The 18,258-nt window shown below is 44.1% G+C and overlaps 2 protein-coding genes across 14 annotated transcripts in view; both read left to right on the top strand.

Moving 5' to 3' along the window:
- ass1 (argininosuccinate synthase 1) overlaps positions 1-6,916 on the top strand; it is a 34,953-nt gene extending 28,037 nt beyond the window's left edge. For all 6 annotated transcript variants that reach the window (XM_031578226.2, XM_031578225.2, XM_031578229.2 and 3 more), the window contains exons 13-15: positions 1,954-2,110; positions 5,605-5,670; positions 6,594-6,916. In XM_031578226.2, the coding sequence (XP_031434086.1) occupies positions 1,954-2,110; positions 5,605-5,670; positions 6,594-6,642 (272 nt within the window). In that variant the 3' untranslated portion in view covers positions 6,643-6,916. The remainder of the gene's footprint in view (positions 1-1,953; positions 2,111-5,604; positions 5,671-6,593) is intronic.
- A 10,524-nt stretch (positions 6,917-17,440) lies between these two features.
- The window catches only part of fubp3 (far upstream element (FUSE) binding protein 3), a 31,450-nt gene continuing 30,632 nt past the window's right edge, over positions 17,441-18,258 (top strand). For 5 of the 8 annotated variants that reach the window (XM_012815436.3, XM_031578404.2, XM_031578406.2 and 2 more), the window contains exon 1: positions 17,443-17,679. In XM_012815436.3, coding sequence (XP_012670890.2) covers positions 17,581-17,679 — 99 coding nt within the window. In that variant the 5' untranslated portion in view covers positions 17,443-17,580. Of the gene's footprint in view, positions 17,680-18,258 lie in introns of all 8 variants that reach the window. The other 3 variants (XM_012815445.3, XM_031578405.2, XM_031578407.2) reach the window with 2 other exon arrangements.

The following is an 18,258-nucleotide window of genomic DNA, read 5'->3' as shown; positions in this document are numbered from 1 at the left end:
TTAGCGGGCTGACAATGATTCCATTCTATTCCTGATAACCTGTTAACACACAATCGTTATGAATACTCAGTAGGAGGAGCAGTGTTTAGAATCCGTCCAACATCCATTTACATTATGCCATAAAGTACTTTTATCCAGAGTGACTTTCGTTTAGTTTAGTCAGGGAATCCCTGTGCAAGTGTATCCGCAGCTTTAATCTCACCACTGCCGCGGAGCAACAGAGCTCAGAATACCTGAAATTCCCCGTTTGGCCCACATCTCCTGCCGTAGCCTTTGAAATCTACTTCCGAACGCTGGACTGTGTGTGTTGGGTTTCTCTGTCTGTTCTGCTTGGTCAGCTCAGGTGTCCTAATCTCTTTGTGCGCTCTTGGCAGACTGCCTGCCCCTCCCAGCCCAAGCCTCTCTCTCTCTCTCTCCCTCTCTCTCTCTCTCTCTCCCTCTCTCTATCTCTATCTGTGTCTCACTGGCCCTCCCAGCCAAAGCCTCCCTCCCTCTCTCTCTCTCTCTCTCTCTCTCTCTCTCTCTCTCTATCTGTATCCCTCTGCCCCCCCCCCCCCCGACTCCCCCTGGATAATAGGATTTGGCCCTGTTAGAGACTGCTTACAGAGCCACTGCAATTAAAGACATATTGGAGAGAGAGAGAGAGAGAGAGAAGCAGGGGGAAAGGTAGAGGGAAGTAAAGAGGGAGAGGAAGAGTGGGAGAAACAGGAAGCAAGGGAGAGAAGATGAAAGGGGGAAAGATGAGCCTGGCAATGAGGCCTGGTGCTCTCATTTGGTAAAATGAAGCTCAAAAAACACCCCAAAGTCCTTAATGACAGACTTTTGATATGGTGCGGCTGGACCAAGCACAGTGCTAATGTCTGCACTGGTGGTAGGGGGACCAAAGATAATGACCTTTGTCTTTGTCTCTGTTTTCATTAAGCTTCAGGAACTTATTACCCATCCAGAACTTAATATCATCTAGGGCAGTCAAAAAGGATGTAAACCATCATGACCAGACTTAGGAGGGAAATAAATCTGGGAATCATCGGCATAGCAGTGATAAGACATCCCATTCCTGAATATATGTGCAGGAGGAGGGATATCAGACAACCCTGGCTCCAGGGAAATTTGGTCTCAGTCTCAGACGTATGAGCTGTAGAATTTGCCGTAGGTGCGTGTTGCCGTAGGTGCGTGTGTTGCAGCTGGTGGTCGGGCATGACCTGAGGTCGAGATAGTGGCCATGGGATGACAATCAGCTTCATGATCCAGCAGCGTGAACGCAGAATGACGCCGGGTTGTAGAGGATGCAGAACTGCGGGTATGTGTCATTATGGAGGCCACAGCGTTTGGAGAGGGTGATAGGATCTTGCCTTGTACTCGGGCTACTGCTCTTTCTCCAGGAGCGGCTCTGGGGGCAGGCGGGGGAAACCTCTCCACCGGAGGCGCAGATATATATGCTTGCAGCGGTTCAAAGCGGTTAGACAAATCCAGCGGGTGGGAGGTCACAGGCGTACCTGCTTTTGCGTCCCAAGATAGACTTCGGTCCAGGCTGTGCCTTGGTGGACGCCATTGGGTGTTGAGTAGCAGCAGTATTCAGCAGTCGAGGCCCTGAATGCGGGGTCCATGAAAGGGAGTCTGAGAGGGTCGCGATCCTTTCATCTAGCACAGACGACAGATCTGTTCAGTCAGTTCATCAGTTTTGTGACAAAGGGAGTAGCAGTGGTCACAAGACATCTTACTGAAATGACCATGCCAATGTCCAAGAGTAGACTTAGGAAGGTAAAATAAATAAATAAATTGATTGAAAATGCGTATACAATATGGCAAGCCCGATAGCAAGAGCACAGCGGTGTGTGTCTGCCTGACGGCATCTCTGTGCTCAGACAGTAGTCAGAGTGCCATGCTCTCATATACAGACCTGGCGCTGACCTTGCACTGACCTTGTGGATATGATGATTATTGCTCCTGCAGGGTTCTGGTACAGCCCAGAGTGTGATTTTGTGCGCCACTGCATCGACAAGTCTCAGGAGAGCGTAGAGGGCAAGGTGCAGCTGTCTGTCTTTAAGGGCCAGGTCTACATCCTGGGCAGAGAGTCCCCCAAATCTCTCTACAATGAAGAGCTGGTCAGGTAAGGAGTGTGTGCGTGTTGAGTGTGTGGTAAATAGTAGGTTACAAGTGTGCCCATATGTGTGAGTTTGATACGAGATGTCTTTGTAAGTGAGTGTGTATGAAGCACTGGTCACTTGTGTGTGTGTGTGTGTGTGTGTGTGTTGCTCTATGTCTATTATCTCTTCCCACTCTTCTCCCTGCACGGCTTTCTGAGCTGTGGTTTGATCAGGTCACCCTCTGCCATATTCCCTGACCCCAGCCCACATAATAACATCTACACAGCAGGAGACAAAAGCATCAGATCCTGCTCTCTCTCTCTCTCTCACACACACACACACACACACACAGACACAGACACACACACACACGGCCTCTCTCTTGCACATACACATACACACTCTCTTACACATACATGCACACACTTTCTCTCTCTCTCTCTCTCTCTCACACACACACACTCCTGCACTCTTTCTCTCAGATCCCTGATTTGGGGGAACACTGAGCCCATTTAGGTCCTCCATGACCCTCTCTGGCCTCAGGGCTGGATGAGGCAGAGGACCAAAGCAAAGGCTCCATATGCCCGGCCTTCTCCTGTTCCATCCCCAGGCTCTAAAGAAGGCAGAGCAGCAGCCTTCAGGGGGGTGGGGGCCTTTGAGTTTGTGGGGGTGGGGGGGTTGAATGGGGGGGTGGACCAGCGCGTTTCATGCCTGTTAAGCACGGACCGGGCAGTGGTCGAAAGGTCGCATCACCCTACAAACTCACACACACACACACACACACACACACACACACACACACCTCCTCACACACTCAGAGACGCCACAGGGGAAAGTGGGTGTTCTGTTGCAGGAGAAGGAGTGACAATGATGAGAGAGAAGAAGAAGAAGAAGGGGATTGTGAAAGGAACAGATGTTATGAGATGTCTGTGAAGATGGAGATAAAGATAAAGATGAAATTGATAAAGAAGATAAAGATGCCATCCATGGCATGCCATGGTTATATGAAGGGGGAAAAGGATAACATGACAAAGTTGCCGTCCATCATGATGATGAAGATGATGATGAAGAAGGAGAACATGAATTTTTTTTGGGGGGGGGGGGGATTATAATGATGATGATTAATTGAATTCGTGCCACTTGAAAGAACATGGTGTTAAAACCAGCCGTGTGATGCCCACCCACTCATGTAAATAAACAACAGAATCAATCAGAAGCTAGATTATTGATGTAGCATCACTAGGAGACACTCTAAACCAGAGTGACATCGGGTCTGTGCACACACACTCACTCTTCCACGCACTCTTCAACGCTGCATGGGTTCAGTAAACAGTGTCATTAGCACAGTGGAAGTCGTCCTGTCCACTCTATCGATCCTTGAGGGGTGGGGGGGGGGGGGGGGGGCGAAATGTCACAGCATCACTTTGCTGTCTGTCAGCTCCTCCATCACTCACACTCGCACTGGATTGCTATCCCTCCGTTTGCGCCTCAGCAGGGAAGCTTGCCTCCTGAAAAGACCACAACGACTGTAAAGTCCCAGCTCTCCCTTGGGCTCGTCTCAGTTATTACACGCCCAGCGGTCCCTTCTCTCTCTCAGCCGAAGATGCTGCTGTTATGCAAAGGGCTGTGTAAATGTGCTGAAATAACACACAGTGGTAAGGGGGAGCAGAGACAAACTGTTTGAATTGCATCAGTTATTGTCACCGCTGCACAGCATGGCTAGGAAATACGGAGCTCGAGGGAAAAAAAATGTGGTTTGGCATATACACACACAGTGGCGGCGCCAGAGATTTTTTGCTGCAGGTGCTATGGGGGTGCTCAGCGTTTTACCGAGGGTGCTATGAAATTAGGGTGATATCATACGTGTCACATGGTTCTCTACTACAACACCTCCCCACCATATCGTCATATCTGTTTACATGTTTGCTCTCTGAAGCGTCTTTGTGGTCCATGAAAAGCGCCATACAAATCGATCGTAGGTCTATTATTATTATCATTAGGCTGCTTCCGACAGACGCGCACATAGCCGTGTTCCTCTGCGACGGTCACTGACAAAATGCATGCAGCATCAGCATGTTATAGATTCCGCAATCCCAAATACTTCACTTACTTCATTGGGGGTTAAAGTTGGCGCCAGATGACCACCAGGTCACCACTACCATGTCTGACAAATTAAACTAAACATAAATAGTTCAATACATTCTAAACTAAAGGGGGCAAATTAGAATAGCAGATAGAATGAACTAAAACAGTCAAAGAGTCAGAAATGCTTTCAAAAAGTATATATTATTTCAGGTCACAATCAATAAAAACATAGAAGCTTATGGATAACTGGCTAGCACAGACAGACTGCTCGTCCTAGGCTAGAATCTCTGATTTTTTAAGGCGGATCCCGAAAAATCCCAAAAAGAGACCGCATTCATTAATGTTACACATCTAACAAGACCGTTCCACCTTAAATCTTAAACGGTGTAAAGATGCAGGCCCCTTTTAAAAGTGAATGAAACAAAACAGTAGGCACTCAAAACCACAATAATCAGAGCTAGATCATTGTATCATTGTACAATACAACTCTTAAAGAACAGGCAAAAATGCAAACAAAACTATGCTGGAAAAGCAAAATCCGGGCAACCCAGCAGACCAGGTGTAGCATGGCTAGCACCCTCAGTAGAGGTGTAGGATTGATCTCTTTGACCACGACATTCCTCTTCTAAATCAGATTCAGATACCCCTTGCATTTCTTCTTCTTCTTCAACGTCACATGATTCTTCTACTCGTAGAATTTTGGGTATCAAAAACCGATCCATTATTGTGAATTTGTTGATACTACCGCTTGACTTTGACAGTGCACTAGCTCTCTTTCTCCTTCAATCGTCAGGAAACGTCAACGTTCACGCATGCGACGTGTCTCTGTCGTGCTACGTGAACAATCTGTTCATTTCAATCTGTTATTATTTTCTTTTGTGATTGAAATATTATTATCACACAATAAATTAAATTAAGAACGCAGAATTAAAATAAATAACAATAATAAATAAACCATTATTTTCTTGGGGGTGCTATGGCTAATCCAGGGGGAGCTATAGCACCCCCTAGCCCCCCCCTGGCGCCGCCCCTGTACACACACTATTGTGAGGTGACCACCACGGAGAGTGCCTCTCTGTGAAATAGAGGGCTTTCAGATGCAACTGTTCACGCTAACAGGATTCAATAACATAGAATTGAGGCAGTGATTTTGCAATGGGAAATGATAAAACTGTTCCTTCAATATGATTGCTTGATTTGGCATTGTCTGTCTCTAAGCCGTGTAACATTTAGCCGTAGAAGCCTTTTCTTAGATTTAGAAGCCTTGTCTTAGTCTTTTGTATCCAGCACCACCATGCTATGTTATTTAGTCCACTGATGATGCTTGTGTAATTCTTCTTTCTCTCCCTCCCTATCTCTCTCTCCATCTCTTTCTCCCTCCCTATCTCTCTCTCTCTCCCTATCTATCTCTTTGTCTCTGTCTGTCCCTCAGTATGGATGTGCAGGGAGACTACGATCCCTGTGATGCCTCTGGGTTCATTAAGATCAATGCTGTCAGGTAGGTGTATCTCCACTTTCTGGCCACCATCTTAGCTACTCTCTAAAGGTGACTGTCTCCTCTGAAGTCTTTACTGCCACTCAATTAGCCACCAACAATTAAGCCATTGGTTCATCACACGCCGTATTTATCCACAATTGTGGGCTATAGGGCTAATGGGAAGTAATTGGCCAGAAGTAATCAGCATTTACCCCCCTGTTGAAAACATTAACTGTGTCTCTGCTTGAACTGTTACTGTTTTAAAAAAAGATGTAAATGCTGCCTGTTAACATATTTTTTTTACCTTTGGATGGGGCTTGCAGGCCTCTTCACCCCCATACCTGTATTTATTATTCTCAGTCTCTCTGATAATAATAGTCTGCATAATGTTTGTATGCAACTTTGTGCGCCTTAAATATGTACTTTAACCCCCATTTCCTTGCCTGTCACCTTAGTCCGGCAGCATGTTTGAGGGGTTTTAGAAACAGAATGTTTGTGGTTTTCATGGCAGTTTGCTTTCAGTGAGCCTGTTCACACCTAGCATTAACACACGTCTTGGGTGATTTGATCACAAGTGGACAGCTCTAAATACATCAGTTCCAACCTGGCATTAGAATGCGACTCCACACGCGTCTCGAGTGACCACTTGTGATTAGATCTTACTTCCCCACTGTACATGTACTTTCTGTTTGCAAAGACGAAATGACCCTCACTAAAAATAAAACTCAAATCATTTTCATAATGATATGGAAAAAAATCTAGTATTTTTAAACTCTGCCATACATATCAAGATAACAATGAAATCTGAAGATTGACTGAAGACTGAAGTTGCACAGCACTAGGAATAGATCTTTGCTTCTGTTTACTAAAAAAAGATTCTACCAAATGAGTAACTGTAAATGTATTATTCCCTTGTTCCTCATTCCACACTTTTGTCCACACAGGCTCCGGGAGCACCATCGTTTGCAGGGCGACGCTGCCTCAAAGAAGTGAGACTCACAAGCCTAGAATCAGCCTCTTTATCTCTAGCCTCGCATGTGCCTGGTAGATAGTTCTTCCAAACCCATCAGTGGCTAAATACTTGCGTGATGAAAAACCTACTGCATGGCATTGATAGGCGGAATGGTTTGGTTGAATTCCTACCAAGTATCCTGTTCTCCTAGTCAGCTTTTTGTCATTTGTAGTGGTAATGTGGTAGTCTGATCCCTTTAAATGAATGAGAATGGATTGTTTGTCTGACCCAATTAAATGAAATATTGAGAAACCATTTGAAGGGTTGTCTGTGTCATGTTTTTGTGAGAGGCCTTTGTTTTCAGTGATGTGAAGAGAAATTCCTCATTTACAGTACATTTACATCTTTAATTTCTTTAAAACAAACATAGTCTGTCTGTTACGCATTGACATGGTATGGGAAAGGGGCCTTTAGAGTGTAGGTATATTCAACTCTGAGAGATTACCTTTTGAGACAACTTTATAACCAATGACTAACCATTGATGCCAGCAGGCAGGTGGAGAACGTGCAAATGACTCCCAGCTCCCTCAAACTCTCTAATGCACCAAGCTACCCTCCAAGCATTTATGCTGCCTGATCCAAATAGCGTTTTACTAAACTAAAAAAAAAAAAAAATTCAGCCCAGAGAGAGACTCAGCGATGCCCCCCATCCCAAACCACCTCACCCCACCCAACCCCCCTGCTGAGTTGGATGACCAGTGGGGGAGTATCTAGGCCCCTTTTGAATCGGACCAGCACCCCCACTGCTGCTCAATTACACCACAGGCGTCCAGTTCTGCCTGTTCATTTACCGGACCATCCCCTTCCATTTACGCACACTCACTCTCTCTCGGGCACGCACACATATACATGCACAGCCTCCTTAACACCTAATCACCCTGGTCCAATTTGCCTCAGACAGAAAAGGGGGCCATTGGGATTGATCACTGAAGCTGAAGGAGAAGGACCAGAGTGCTCAATTCTTAGCTGCCGGAGTGCCACACAATTGAAAACGTTAAAGACAAATTTTGGGATCTTTTTGTTCTCCAGATTTCCTTGAAGAATCTGAGCTACGAGTGATGGGAATGGGATGATGTCGTACCAAGTGGATGGGCTGAGGGTGGGTGTGGGTGTGGGGAGGCGGGGGGGGAACACCTGTCCACCCCAGTGGCCCCAGCATCTCGGGTTCCTCAGAGGGCATCCAGAAGCAGCCTCAGCAAGCGAGACAGGGGAAGGGAGGGTGAGAGGGGAGGGGAGGGAAGGTCTGCTCACCTGTCAGTCGAGCTAGGTATGAGAGCGGCGACACTTGACCAAGGCAATTAATCATCCCTGACCTCCCTTCAATTATCCCTCATTTGCTACACCCCCCAACTCCCAAGTCTCCGGGGGGCTGCCATTGCTGCTGCACACACACACACACACACACACACACACACAAAGGGAGGCCGCAGGAAGTCAGGAGTTTACACCGAAATGGAGGCCTAATGGAGACTCCTGTTGTCTCCTAAAATGCTCCTCTCCCTGCCCATCCCCTGCCATGATTCCCCGTAGCAGACAATGGCCGCCGTTGTTTGGAGCCTCCAGTCCGAGGCTCGTCAGGAGTTTCACTGATGACTGACTCTATTCTGCTGTCGCCTGGAGCACAACGATACATGCCAACCAAGCAAGTTGGAAGGATTTGGCCACTTCGTGCCAAACTATTATCAGCGCTCCTTCATTGTAAGGGGGTACATCTTAGTCCTCAGCCAAGTTCATGATCATGTTGTCATCCTGTAGAGGTTGGGGTGGTCTTGAGGACTGCAGTGGATAAACACATTCAGTACAGTACTGTAGTCTTTGGTTGGGTCTGAGGTATTCATCTGATACATGCATGTTACATTGTATACACTGCCATCTTAGAAAGATGTTTTAATACTGAATCTTGCTCAGCAGATCCATGTGTTTGTGCATGCATGTGCATGTTACTTAAAACTTGATGCTGGACAAGAGAAAAAGAACATATTAAACAGAGGCTATAATTCTGCAGTCACTCTCTCTCTTTGTCTTCTCTAACCTGTCTCTCTTTGCTTCCGTGGTTCACCGACCTTTATCCTAAACATCAGACGGCACAAAGGAACAGGAACAATGACCACAGGAGGTCAATTACCATCAATTAGGGTAACCCAAGACCCCGGATCTGCGCCGAGCTCCCGCAGTGTGGGAGCCTGTCACAGCCTCGCCTCGTCTCGTCCCAGCATCCTTAACAAAGCGGCGCCGCGGCAGCAGCAGTAGTGGCGTATTCCACTTAAGTGGGTTACTGTGTTTACGTAGCATGTCCGCCTCCAGAGTTCTCCCTTATCTGGCGCTCCGAAATATTCCGTTTCAGAGTATTTCCCTCTGTTGTGTCCATCTGCTGTGGGAATGGAAAGGAGGCAGAGATGAGTTACCCGACTTGAGTCAAGTTTGGATGTTAATGCATTTTTTGGGGGGTGGGGGGGGTCATTCTTTGGTGAAGACAACAGTGATATTGCTCATTGTCAGTGTTGACACATTTGACATTACAGTTTTTGTCCAACACAAGTAAGCAAAGGGGTTTGGTAGTTGCTGAAGGTGTTTGAAGTCACTCATGAGCCTTTCCTGTAACTTTTCAGTGCCTGCGTTCTCATGTTCCATGCATGCCAAGTGGCTTTGATTTGTCTCAATGACGTCATGCACCCTTGAGGAATGTTGCTGTATGGTCTATCCAGATCTAAGGAGGGTGAAAGGGAACCTCGGATAAAAGCAATGCAAAGCAAATAGCACCCACCCCCCCACCCCACCCCAGCCCCTTTGCGTCCATCAGAACATCAAGAAATCTTTGTTCAGCTTGAAAATTGATATTTGGGAACTGGAATGCAACTGTCACTGGTCAATGGACAGAAATGAACTTAAATGAGATGGGTGTTGTCGTTAACTTTTGTTGATTACTTCAGTGAAGCTTGTTTTTTGCAGGTTGTGTGTTTCGAGTGGATTCATGTTGTTTGGGGCATTGTCTTGTCATGGAAACAGATAATCATGACTATTTCATCCATAAATATAGTATTCTCTGGATGTAGATATACAAAGAGTTGTCCCTGATATACTTACAGATTCTTCAAAAGTGAAATGTTGTACAGTGATGGTTTAGTCAGACAAGAGTAATCTACAGAAACATCTTCAAAAACGAACTCGTAGTCCACACATCTACGACCACATTAAAGAGCCCTTAATACACACTGAGCTAGTACTGCTGGACCTGAGCCACAAACCATTAAGTCCCATTCCCTTTGAAGTATGGAGCAGGGCAAACCAAACCTGAAAAAGACCATTGTTAAAAGAAAGGCTGCCTGTTGGTCTGGCATTCTGTCCAGGCTTCCACACAGCAGCTCGCCATCTGGCCGAGGAAAGGGTTAACAGGCCCAGGAGGTTTGGAGCTAGGGCTAATGGCCCTGGAAAAGACGATGAGGTCATGTTCACACCGCCTCGTGCTTTGGTGGGATTTACGGTGGCCAGTGATGCAGTGCAGAGCGTGGCATGTGCTGAATTATGTAAGCGCTCGCACAAGCGCAGGGGGAAAATACCCGTTCATGGGCGATAGAATGGTAGCAAATATTCTGTGGTAGGTAAATTGTGTTTGGAACCACACTATGGTTTTGAGATACTCAGTGAATAAACCTAAAGCCTTGGACAGACTCTCAGACAGTACAAACTGTAAGTATGTAAAATCTTCGCAGTAAACCACTGGATGAGTCAAAGAGTATTTTCTACATTTGTTGTTGAAAGCAGTTCTCTTAAACTCCTCTGTTTCTTTATTACAGAGAAAGGAATATGGTCAAACATAATATTAATATTTTAAAAAGTCCAAGTGCAAGGTCCAATGTGGTATAAACAGGAGAAAAGAACCCACACTTGCTGAACAGATTAACAATATTATTTCATATGCAGCAAGCAGACAATAAACAAATGTAAGCTGAAGGCCTTTGTAAGCCGCATTAAATACTATTGTAAGTCTACACGAGTGTGGCTTCATTTCTCTTCTTAAGTCGTCATAGTTGTCAGTTTCCATGCCCACACTGTCACATGATCATAGAGAGGTTCGCACATCTGCCCCCTGTGAGAGACGGCTCACACACCACTCTCTTGGATCTATAGCCAGATGGGAGGCCATTACGGCCAAAGCCCTGCCTTTGTTTTCCATAGAGCGAGTGATAAAATATTGATGGAAGAATAGAAATATTTTGCCTCCTCCTTAATGTGGACCATCCAAGAGGGTTAATGAGTGTTTTGGACCCCCCCGGTCTCGTGTTACGCTGGTCTACACTAACCTGTGCTTTGACATAGTCAATGGACTTTGGAGTTGTGTCCCCGTGGGGCTAAGCTCAATCAATAGCTCTTTGCTGTTTTTTGAAGACTGACATCTGTCTTCTATTACATATAATCACAAAATAATGTGAATATTGACAATAGTCATACTGTATCCTGTGATATTGTCCTTGCTCCCTGCAAAGTCTCACTTCACTCTCTCACTTCAGCCATTTATTCAGCCCCTGACACACATAAATATCAAACTCTGCAGCAGGGAGGCACCAGATGACAAGACTATCTTTCTCTCTGTCCTTCTTTTTCTTTCTCCCCTACTTATAACCAGCTGCAGGACATTGCCAAAACAAACCCTTGAGCCGAGTGAATGAGAGTCTCGTTCCCCCTGGGCGACAGTAATGCAGCATGTTTACCTCAATCAATAGCTTTATATTCCTCCTTGTGATGGCTCTCTTCTGTTCTGGCCCCCCTCCCTGGGGCCTGCTGTTTTGTTTGCTGGCTCTCTCGTTATGTCGTTCGATTGGTTGCTGTAATAAGAGGTAAAAGCCTGTGGGGAGGCCCTGCTGGGCCCGAGGTGCTGAGACCCCTTCACCCTCATAAGGAAACTCACCTTCCACTCGCGCACTGCGTCTTTTAATGGCCCCTCTGACTCACAGAAGAACCCTGTCCGTTTTTATGAGATTTGTTTAATGCATCTCTCATACAGTTGTTTGCATTGTTACACTCTGGCTGGTTAAATGGAGATGGATATGAGCACCTCGCTCTGTGGCTCTTCACTGTGTGTTTCAGGTTTCTTTGCTTATAAAAAGTATGCTCAGAGAGTGGCTTATCAAATGCAATCAAAGCAGATGAGATCATGCCACATGACATACTACCTATTCAGCATTTGAACACTTGTGAGGTGGTTGTCTTGAATGTTGCATGTTTGGTTTTACCCAAATGTGTCAGTACCCAGATATCAGCTGACACTGATCAGGGCCAGATAGCATTCTCAGTTTCAATCACTCTCAGTCACTCTCGTCTTTACACTCTCAGTTATAGCAATGGAGACTACTACTGATTTGCCACTAGAGGGGGTTAGCTGGCATTACAAGAGTCAGGTTGTCACTGTTGCTTTCCTGGATTCACAAGTTGCTACTGAATGGAGTGAGTGAAATAATTAAATAGTGTTAAATAAATGTGTGTGTTAAATAAATTACCAGTCAAGCTGCACAGTTTTCAGATATGGGAATGTGCTTGGTTCATAACGTGAGTATTGAGTTGCATGCTGGATGCACTGGAAGTTTGTACACTGCACTAACGAATGCGCTATAGACATATACTAACACACCCTGCAGTATACTAACACTACACTACACTAACACATCCTGCAGTATGCTAACAGCAGTATTTTCCTACAGGTTTTGATGGGGATATTGTCACTCCCACATTTATACACTTCTGTAAACCTATAACCATGCAACCGGCACTGTTCATGGGAAATTCTCAGATCTATCCATCGCATTATTTTTGCTAGCATGAGGGCAAAACACTTCCTTACTCTCAATCCCCTCAGCCTAAAAGTGTCCTGTTTATATTTTCCCCTACAATGTGCTCAGTGTGTGCCCTATTTCACCACCCCATGAAAGGAAGGACATCACTTTTACAGGACTCAAGATTTGACAGATTCACAAATTCTCAGCATAATGTTGACAGAAAGTGGAAGATCCGTCTGAGAAAGGGCGCAACGGTATACACATATAAAACCACACTTATTGTGTTAACGCATGGTGAGAGGATCTGCCCAACAAGCTAATTTAGCCATTATGCCCCCTTAGTCCCCAGAAAGTGCACAATGAAATGAACAGGCTTGGCGGTGGAGGAGATAAAGGGAAGAATAGGACAGGTGGGAACGGAGAGGGAGAGAAGACGGGAGAAGAGAAGACGAGATGGTGGTGGTGTGTGCGGGAAGGGGGGTGGGGAGGTGTTATACGACTGACCAGGGAGGGGTCACTGGGTCCCAGCAGAGAGAGGGAGAGGAAAATAGTGGAAAACATCCGTAATTTTCACCACAGGAACCTGGCATAATTGCGTCATTTAAAAATCCAGATACGACGCTGATTCAAGGCAAAGTGGTCGGGGCAGACATGAGGTGGGTGTGGGGGTAGGGGAGTGTGGGAGGCATTACACAGGCTGAAAGAGAGGCAAAAAAGAAAGCCAGTGAGAATACAAAGAGATAAAAGAGTGTGTTTGTGATGATAGGACAAGAAAAAAAGGCGTTGTGTTCTTTTCATTCACCTGCCTCTTTTCTTTCTTTTTTTTCTTTTTATTTCTAACTGGAAGTGACCTGTCAAGGGTCTGGGTTTTTCTTTAGAAGGCTCCCCAGGCTGTGATAATGCCTTGCTATTATTCTCACCGCAAAATTGTCATATTTACTTGTAGGTGTTTTTTTCTTGATGTCCCTACTGTGCTTTTTAGCTCCATTTAAGTTTCTCTCAATGTATAATTGGTTCCTCTTTGTCACTGGCGAGGAAAGCGCACTAACCAAACACTTCATTAAATTGCTATCATCTCCTCTTGGAGTGGAAGTCATTGTGCAGCGCGATTTGTCTTCTGAAGAGAGACTAAGTTAGATGAACGAGAACAATTTTATGCAACGAATATACATTTCTATGAAGTTGTATTGTACCACACTGCGCAAGCACTTACCTTTTGTTTGGATGTTTTTTTCTCGTCATTACATTAGATTCTTCATTCACTTGCAGAACTAAGACGTATAAATCATCCTTCTGAATCAGTAGTGAAGAGGAGGATTGCACTTTTTTAATGAAAGAATTTGTATTTGTGTACAGAGTATAATAAATATATAGTATAGTAAATATAATATATGTAGGTTTGGGATGCCCCAAAACAATCCTATTCAAATCCTATGAAAAGTAACAGTATTTAATGTGTGATTAAGTCCCAGGTGTGGCACTGGCTATCTTTGCAATATCTTTCTCGCTCACTGAAATATGCATTGTGACATGGTAAGAACCAGCTAATACATATATGTATTGATCCAGTACAGATGTATTAGTGCTTAAAATACAATTAAACAGAATTGGATTGATAACATCAACAACAACATAACATCTTATGAATGACAAGCCTCAGTGCTTTGGAAGGAGCCTCAGTGCTTTGGAACAGTGTGTTGTGTGACAACTCGAAACGCAAAACTGTAGCCATTTGCTTTTTTAAACTGAGCTGTAATACATTCTTGTAACAATTCACAAAGTTATGTCGAAATAAAGGAGTCAAGTAAAGTTCTGTTACTATTTCATCTTTAGATAGCTGGCCTTTTTTGTGTTGCAATGTCTTTTGGGTTATCATACTGAAAGACTTCTTTACCAAGCACTTATGGTATAAGAATTAAATATTTGTAATCACATTTCCATGTACTTCTACCTATTGGACAGAATGTCCCTCAATGCTTCTTTACGCAAAACTAACTTGTATGCTCATTAGAGCTTTATTTTATATTAATATTTAACATTATACTTGCTTATCCATGTGTGTGTATGTGTGTGTCTTGGTCTGTGTCCTAATTAAAACAACAAAATGCAGGTTAGGGTTACAATGTTTAAGGCATGTTTATGTGGGTGAGTGTTTTTATTTATCAAATTAATTTTAATGGTATATAGTTATGTGAACGTACCCAGGCTATTTACTATACTTTTGTACTCTGGATCAGAAATGCCATCAAAATGTTAAACCAGCTATTACAGCATAAAATTTGCCAAATACATTGCCAAAAAATATATCCATTCTCAAGCTATTGGTTTTTATCACTGCCAGCTGACCTGTCACTGGTGCATGTTAAGTCTGTTGGTGTTTGTTGATTACCTCTGTATTTTTAGATCAACTCTCCATAATGTCCCTCTGAAGGATCTGAATTCCATTGCCACTTCATTGACCTCCTCCTTTTAACTTTTCTAACTCTAGTGACTGACATCTGTTGCCATTACATTTTTCATTTCAGAGACAACATGCCCAGTTCCTCCTATCAAAAGTTGTTGCTTAGCTATAGACCTGCCAATCACTCATACACACTTCCTCCATGGGCACCCAGCTTCATGAATTTCAGCTGAAGCAAAGAGTGAGGACTAGAAAGAGGCATCTCTGCATCTCCTCGGTTTGCGCATACACGTGCACACACACATACACCCACGCAAACACACACAGAGAGAAACAAACTGTGTCTCTCTGACATACACACACACACTCACTCTCTCTCTCTCTTAAACACACATACTGTACACACCCACACACTTTTTCTCACACACACTCACACATTAAAAACACAGATGGAAGAGGAAATCCTGACACCTGATCAGCTTTGAAAGTTAATCACTTTCAGCACTATCCAGAATTACAGACACTCTCCGCCATCCCTTACACAGTTGAACCAATTCTCTCTGTCAGCACCTACTTTCCACACGGTTCGAGAGAAAATCACCCGGTGCAACTGAGTCTATAATTGCTCCAAACGTCTGACTTCAACTTCAACTGCAGCCAAATTTTGACCTCACACCCACCCTCCCACCCACAGACCATCCCAGCCACTCTTGAGTCTGAATACATTGTCTGCCAGATGGTAGCAATAACTAAGATCTCTTGCGCTGAATGAGAGATCTTCATTTGGACATGTCTGTCTGGCAAAGGTAATGGTAGCCAATGCTTTCCTGACAGATTTTGTGGAGGTGATAAAATGCTCCAGGCTGATGGGCTTATGAAAATTGATACCTTGTTGTGTCCATCCGGTCAAACTCAGTTCTGTGTCAATCTTCCTGTCAACTGAGACAGAGGAAGAGGCAGGAAAGAGAACAAGACCGATAGAGAGAGGGTGGGACAGATAAAATCACAACAAATCAGACCTGAGGAGTCATTGTAGTTTTGATTGCAATGTTAAATTCACAAAGAGGCAATTCAAATGGTCTTGCTTCTCTTTTGTTACATGTAAATTAATATTGATACTATGTGTATGGTGGCGATTATTATATTCCTTTTTGCCCTCGCTGTAGTTATACTCCCTTCTACTGTGACATATGCTGCAGTTTCATGTTACAGGATTTAAATATTAGGTTTGCGTGCAATTGTGGGGCTGTTTTGCATAAACAGGCTGGAAAATTGGTGGCAATTTCAATGCATTTAACTCCCCTCACACTCACTATCTGCCAGATGTCCAAAGTTAGCTGTTTCCACATGTGGAGTTTTGAGGAAATTCCAAATAAATTCATATATTCTCAACTTACACATCCTCTTCAAACATGTGCTATGAGGCCTACCGATGTCCTGTGGTCCCAAAAGGCCTGTTAACAAAATAAGTAGGTTAATTAGACAAACAGACAGAAGATATAAACAAACAAACAAGAGATGGAATCAAATAATAAATTAAAAGCACTCTGAAGTGAGTGCTGAACAATGAAATAACAGAAAGATTGCAAATCTTCGCATTGGACGTTTCCACTAAATGGCAACTTTCTTTGACAATATAAGCATTAGGTGTTGTTCTTGATGAAACATAAGAAGAGGGAGATACTGCTTATATACCTTACAAGAAGAATGAGATGCTGCTACAACTTTCAGCCCATTCATTTGAAAGCCCATGACAAGGCTACAGCCTGCATGGTCTGCAGCCTGTTTTCAGACTCTAAAATGTCTGTCACCACATGCTGTTATCGTTACTAAATTAGAACAAGCTATTTCATAGCTTTGCCAGGATCTGGTTTAAAAGATAATCTGCACTTGTTCAATTATACTTTCAAATTTCTAGTGAATTGTTGTCAAACCTTGAATTACTTTTGTTGTTTTATCAATTTGGCGAATGACTAACCAGGAGACTAAGACAGACACACACACACACACACACACACACACACACTCTCTCTCTCTCTCTCTTTCTCTGGCTACATCTACAAGACTTTTTTCTGTTGGTTGTTTCTTTGGTTTTTGTATTGCATTATTTAATGTTTAAATGCACTTGCTTATATATTTATTCTGTTATGCTATGGTGGTTGTATAATAGTAACTGCTTATTATTTTAATGCGAATTGTTAAGGTGTCCTGAGATCTTACATTTTGAGAATTCTGATAAACCACATTTGGTTTGATCTCAGTTGCTCTTCACGGAAAACAACGAGGACGACATTAACATTTTGACCACACTTCATTAATACATGCACTATATTAACTTTACTCTGTCGCTTTCAGCAGGCTTGATGGTGTTTTACATGATAAAACATATAGAAAATGTAGCTTGTGAGCATACAAATACAACTTCGCCTGTTTTAACATATAATGTGACAAATAACGGCGTAAACATGTCAATATCCCTGTATACGAATCAACATTTGTCCATGGTGCTTTCTGTTTGACACTTCCTCTGTTCAGTTTCCGTGTGGCTTGTGGAAATACTCTATGGTTTTTTTTACATGACGCTGTGTGGCTCTACCAGTCTAGTCACTGAAGAAATCTTCTCGCGTTATTTCAAGTCACCGCGTTTAATTTCCTGTTCCGGGGTCGGCGCGTGTTGCCTGATCGTCTTGCTCGCTGCTGGGCTAGAGTTTTTTTCTGATGTGTTGCGGAGCGCTGCTGTGGTAGGGATGATGATGATGGCGGAGCTGGTGCAGGGACAGGCCTCGGTGGCTCAGCCTGGAATGAAAGCAGACGGCTTCGCCGACGCTTTACACCGGGCCCGACAGGTAATGCAATTGACAGAGAGGAATCTTTTTGAAATCGCGTAAGATTAGAGCTAGGCCTTTCAGGGTGGGGGAGGAGTGTACTTTTTAAGCAGCGTATCCCCAGCCCCCCTCACCCGCTGAGAACACACTCTTGTGCACATACTAGGCTAGCATAACTGGCTACACAAGGTCCAAGTGTTAAGACTGCATGGCTGTGCGTGCAGATTAACAGAATGTGGGCCAGAAGACGCCCAACAAACTAACAATTAGCTCTTAGGCTAATAAGACACAAGACAAGTTGGTAAAGTGAGAAACAACTTTTGGGCTGTAAGACTGGGAGTGACTCGGAGAGAAAAAAACAAAACACGAGCAACAAACTGCAACCTGTTGTAACGCCACACAACTTGTAGCTAGCCAGCTAGCTAGCTAGGTTAAGATCTTCTAGCTAGCTAGCTAGCACACAAGCTGCTGTTGCTGTGGCCTAGTTCCGCGAAGCCTTGTAAACCATCTGACTTTACGCCAACATTGCTCGAAGTTAACTCACAAACAACAAACAAAGCCAAGTTGTTTGTCAAACCACAAACTGGGTTAGGTAGAATA

This window comes from Clupea harengus, chromosome 12, assembly GCF_900700415.2.
Source record: "Clupea harengus chromosome 12, Ch_v2.0.2, whole genome shotgun sequence".
Classification (NCBI taxonomy): domain Eukaryota; kingdom Metazoa; phylum Chordata; class Actinopteri; order Clupeiformes; family Clupeidae; genus Clupea; species Clupea harengus.
Note: the sequence above shows the minus strand (reverse complement) of the source record. Positions and strands in the feature narration are given on the sequence as shown.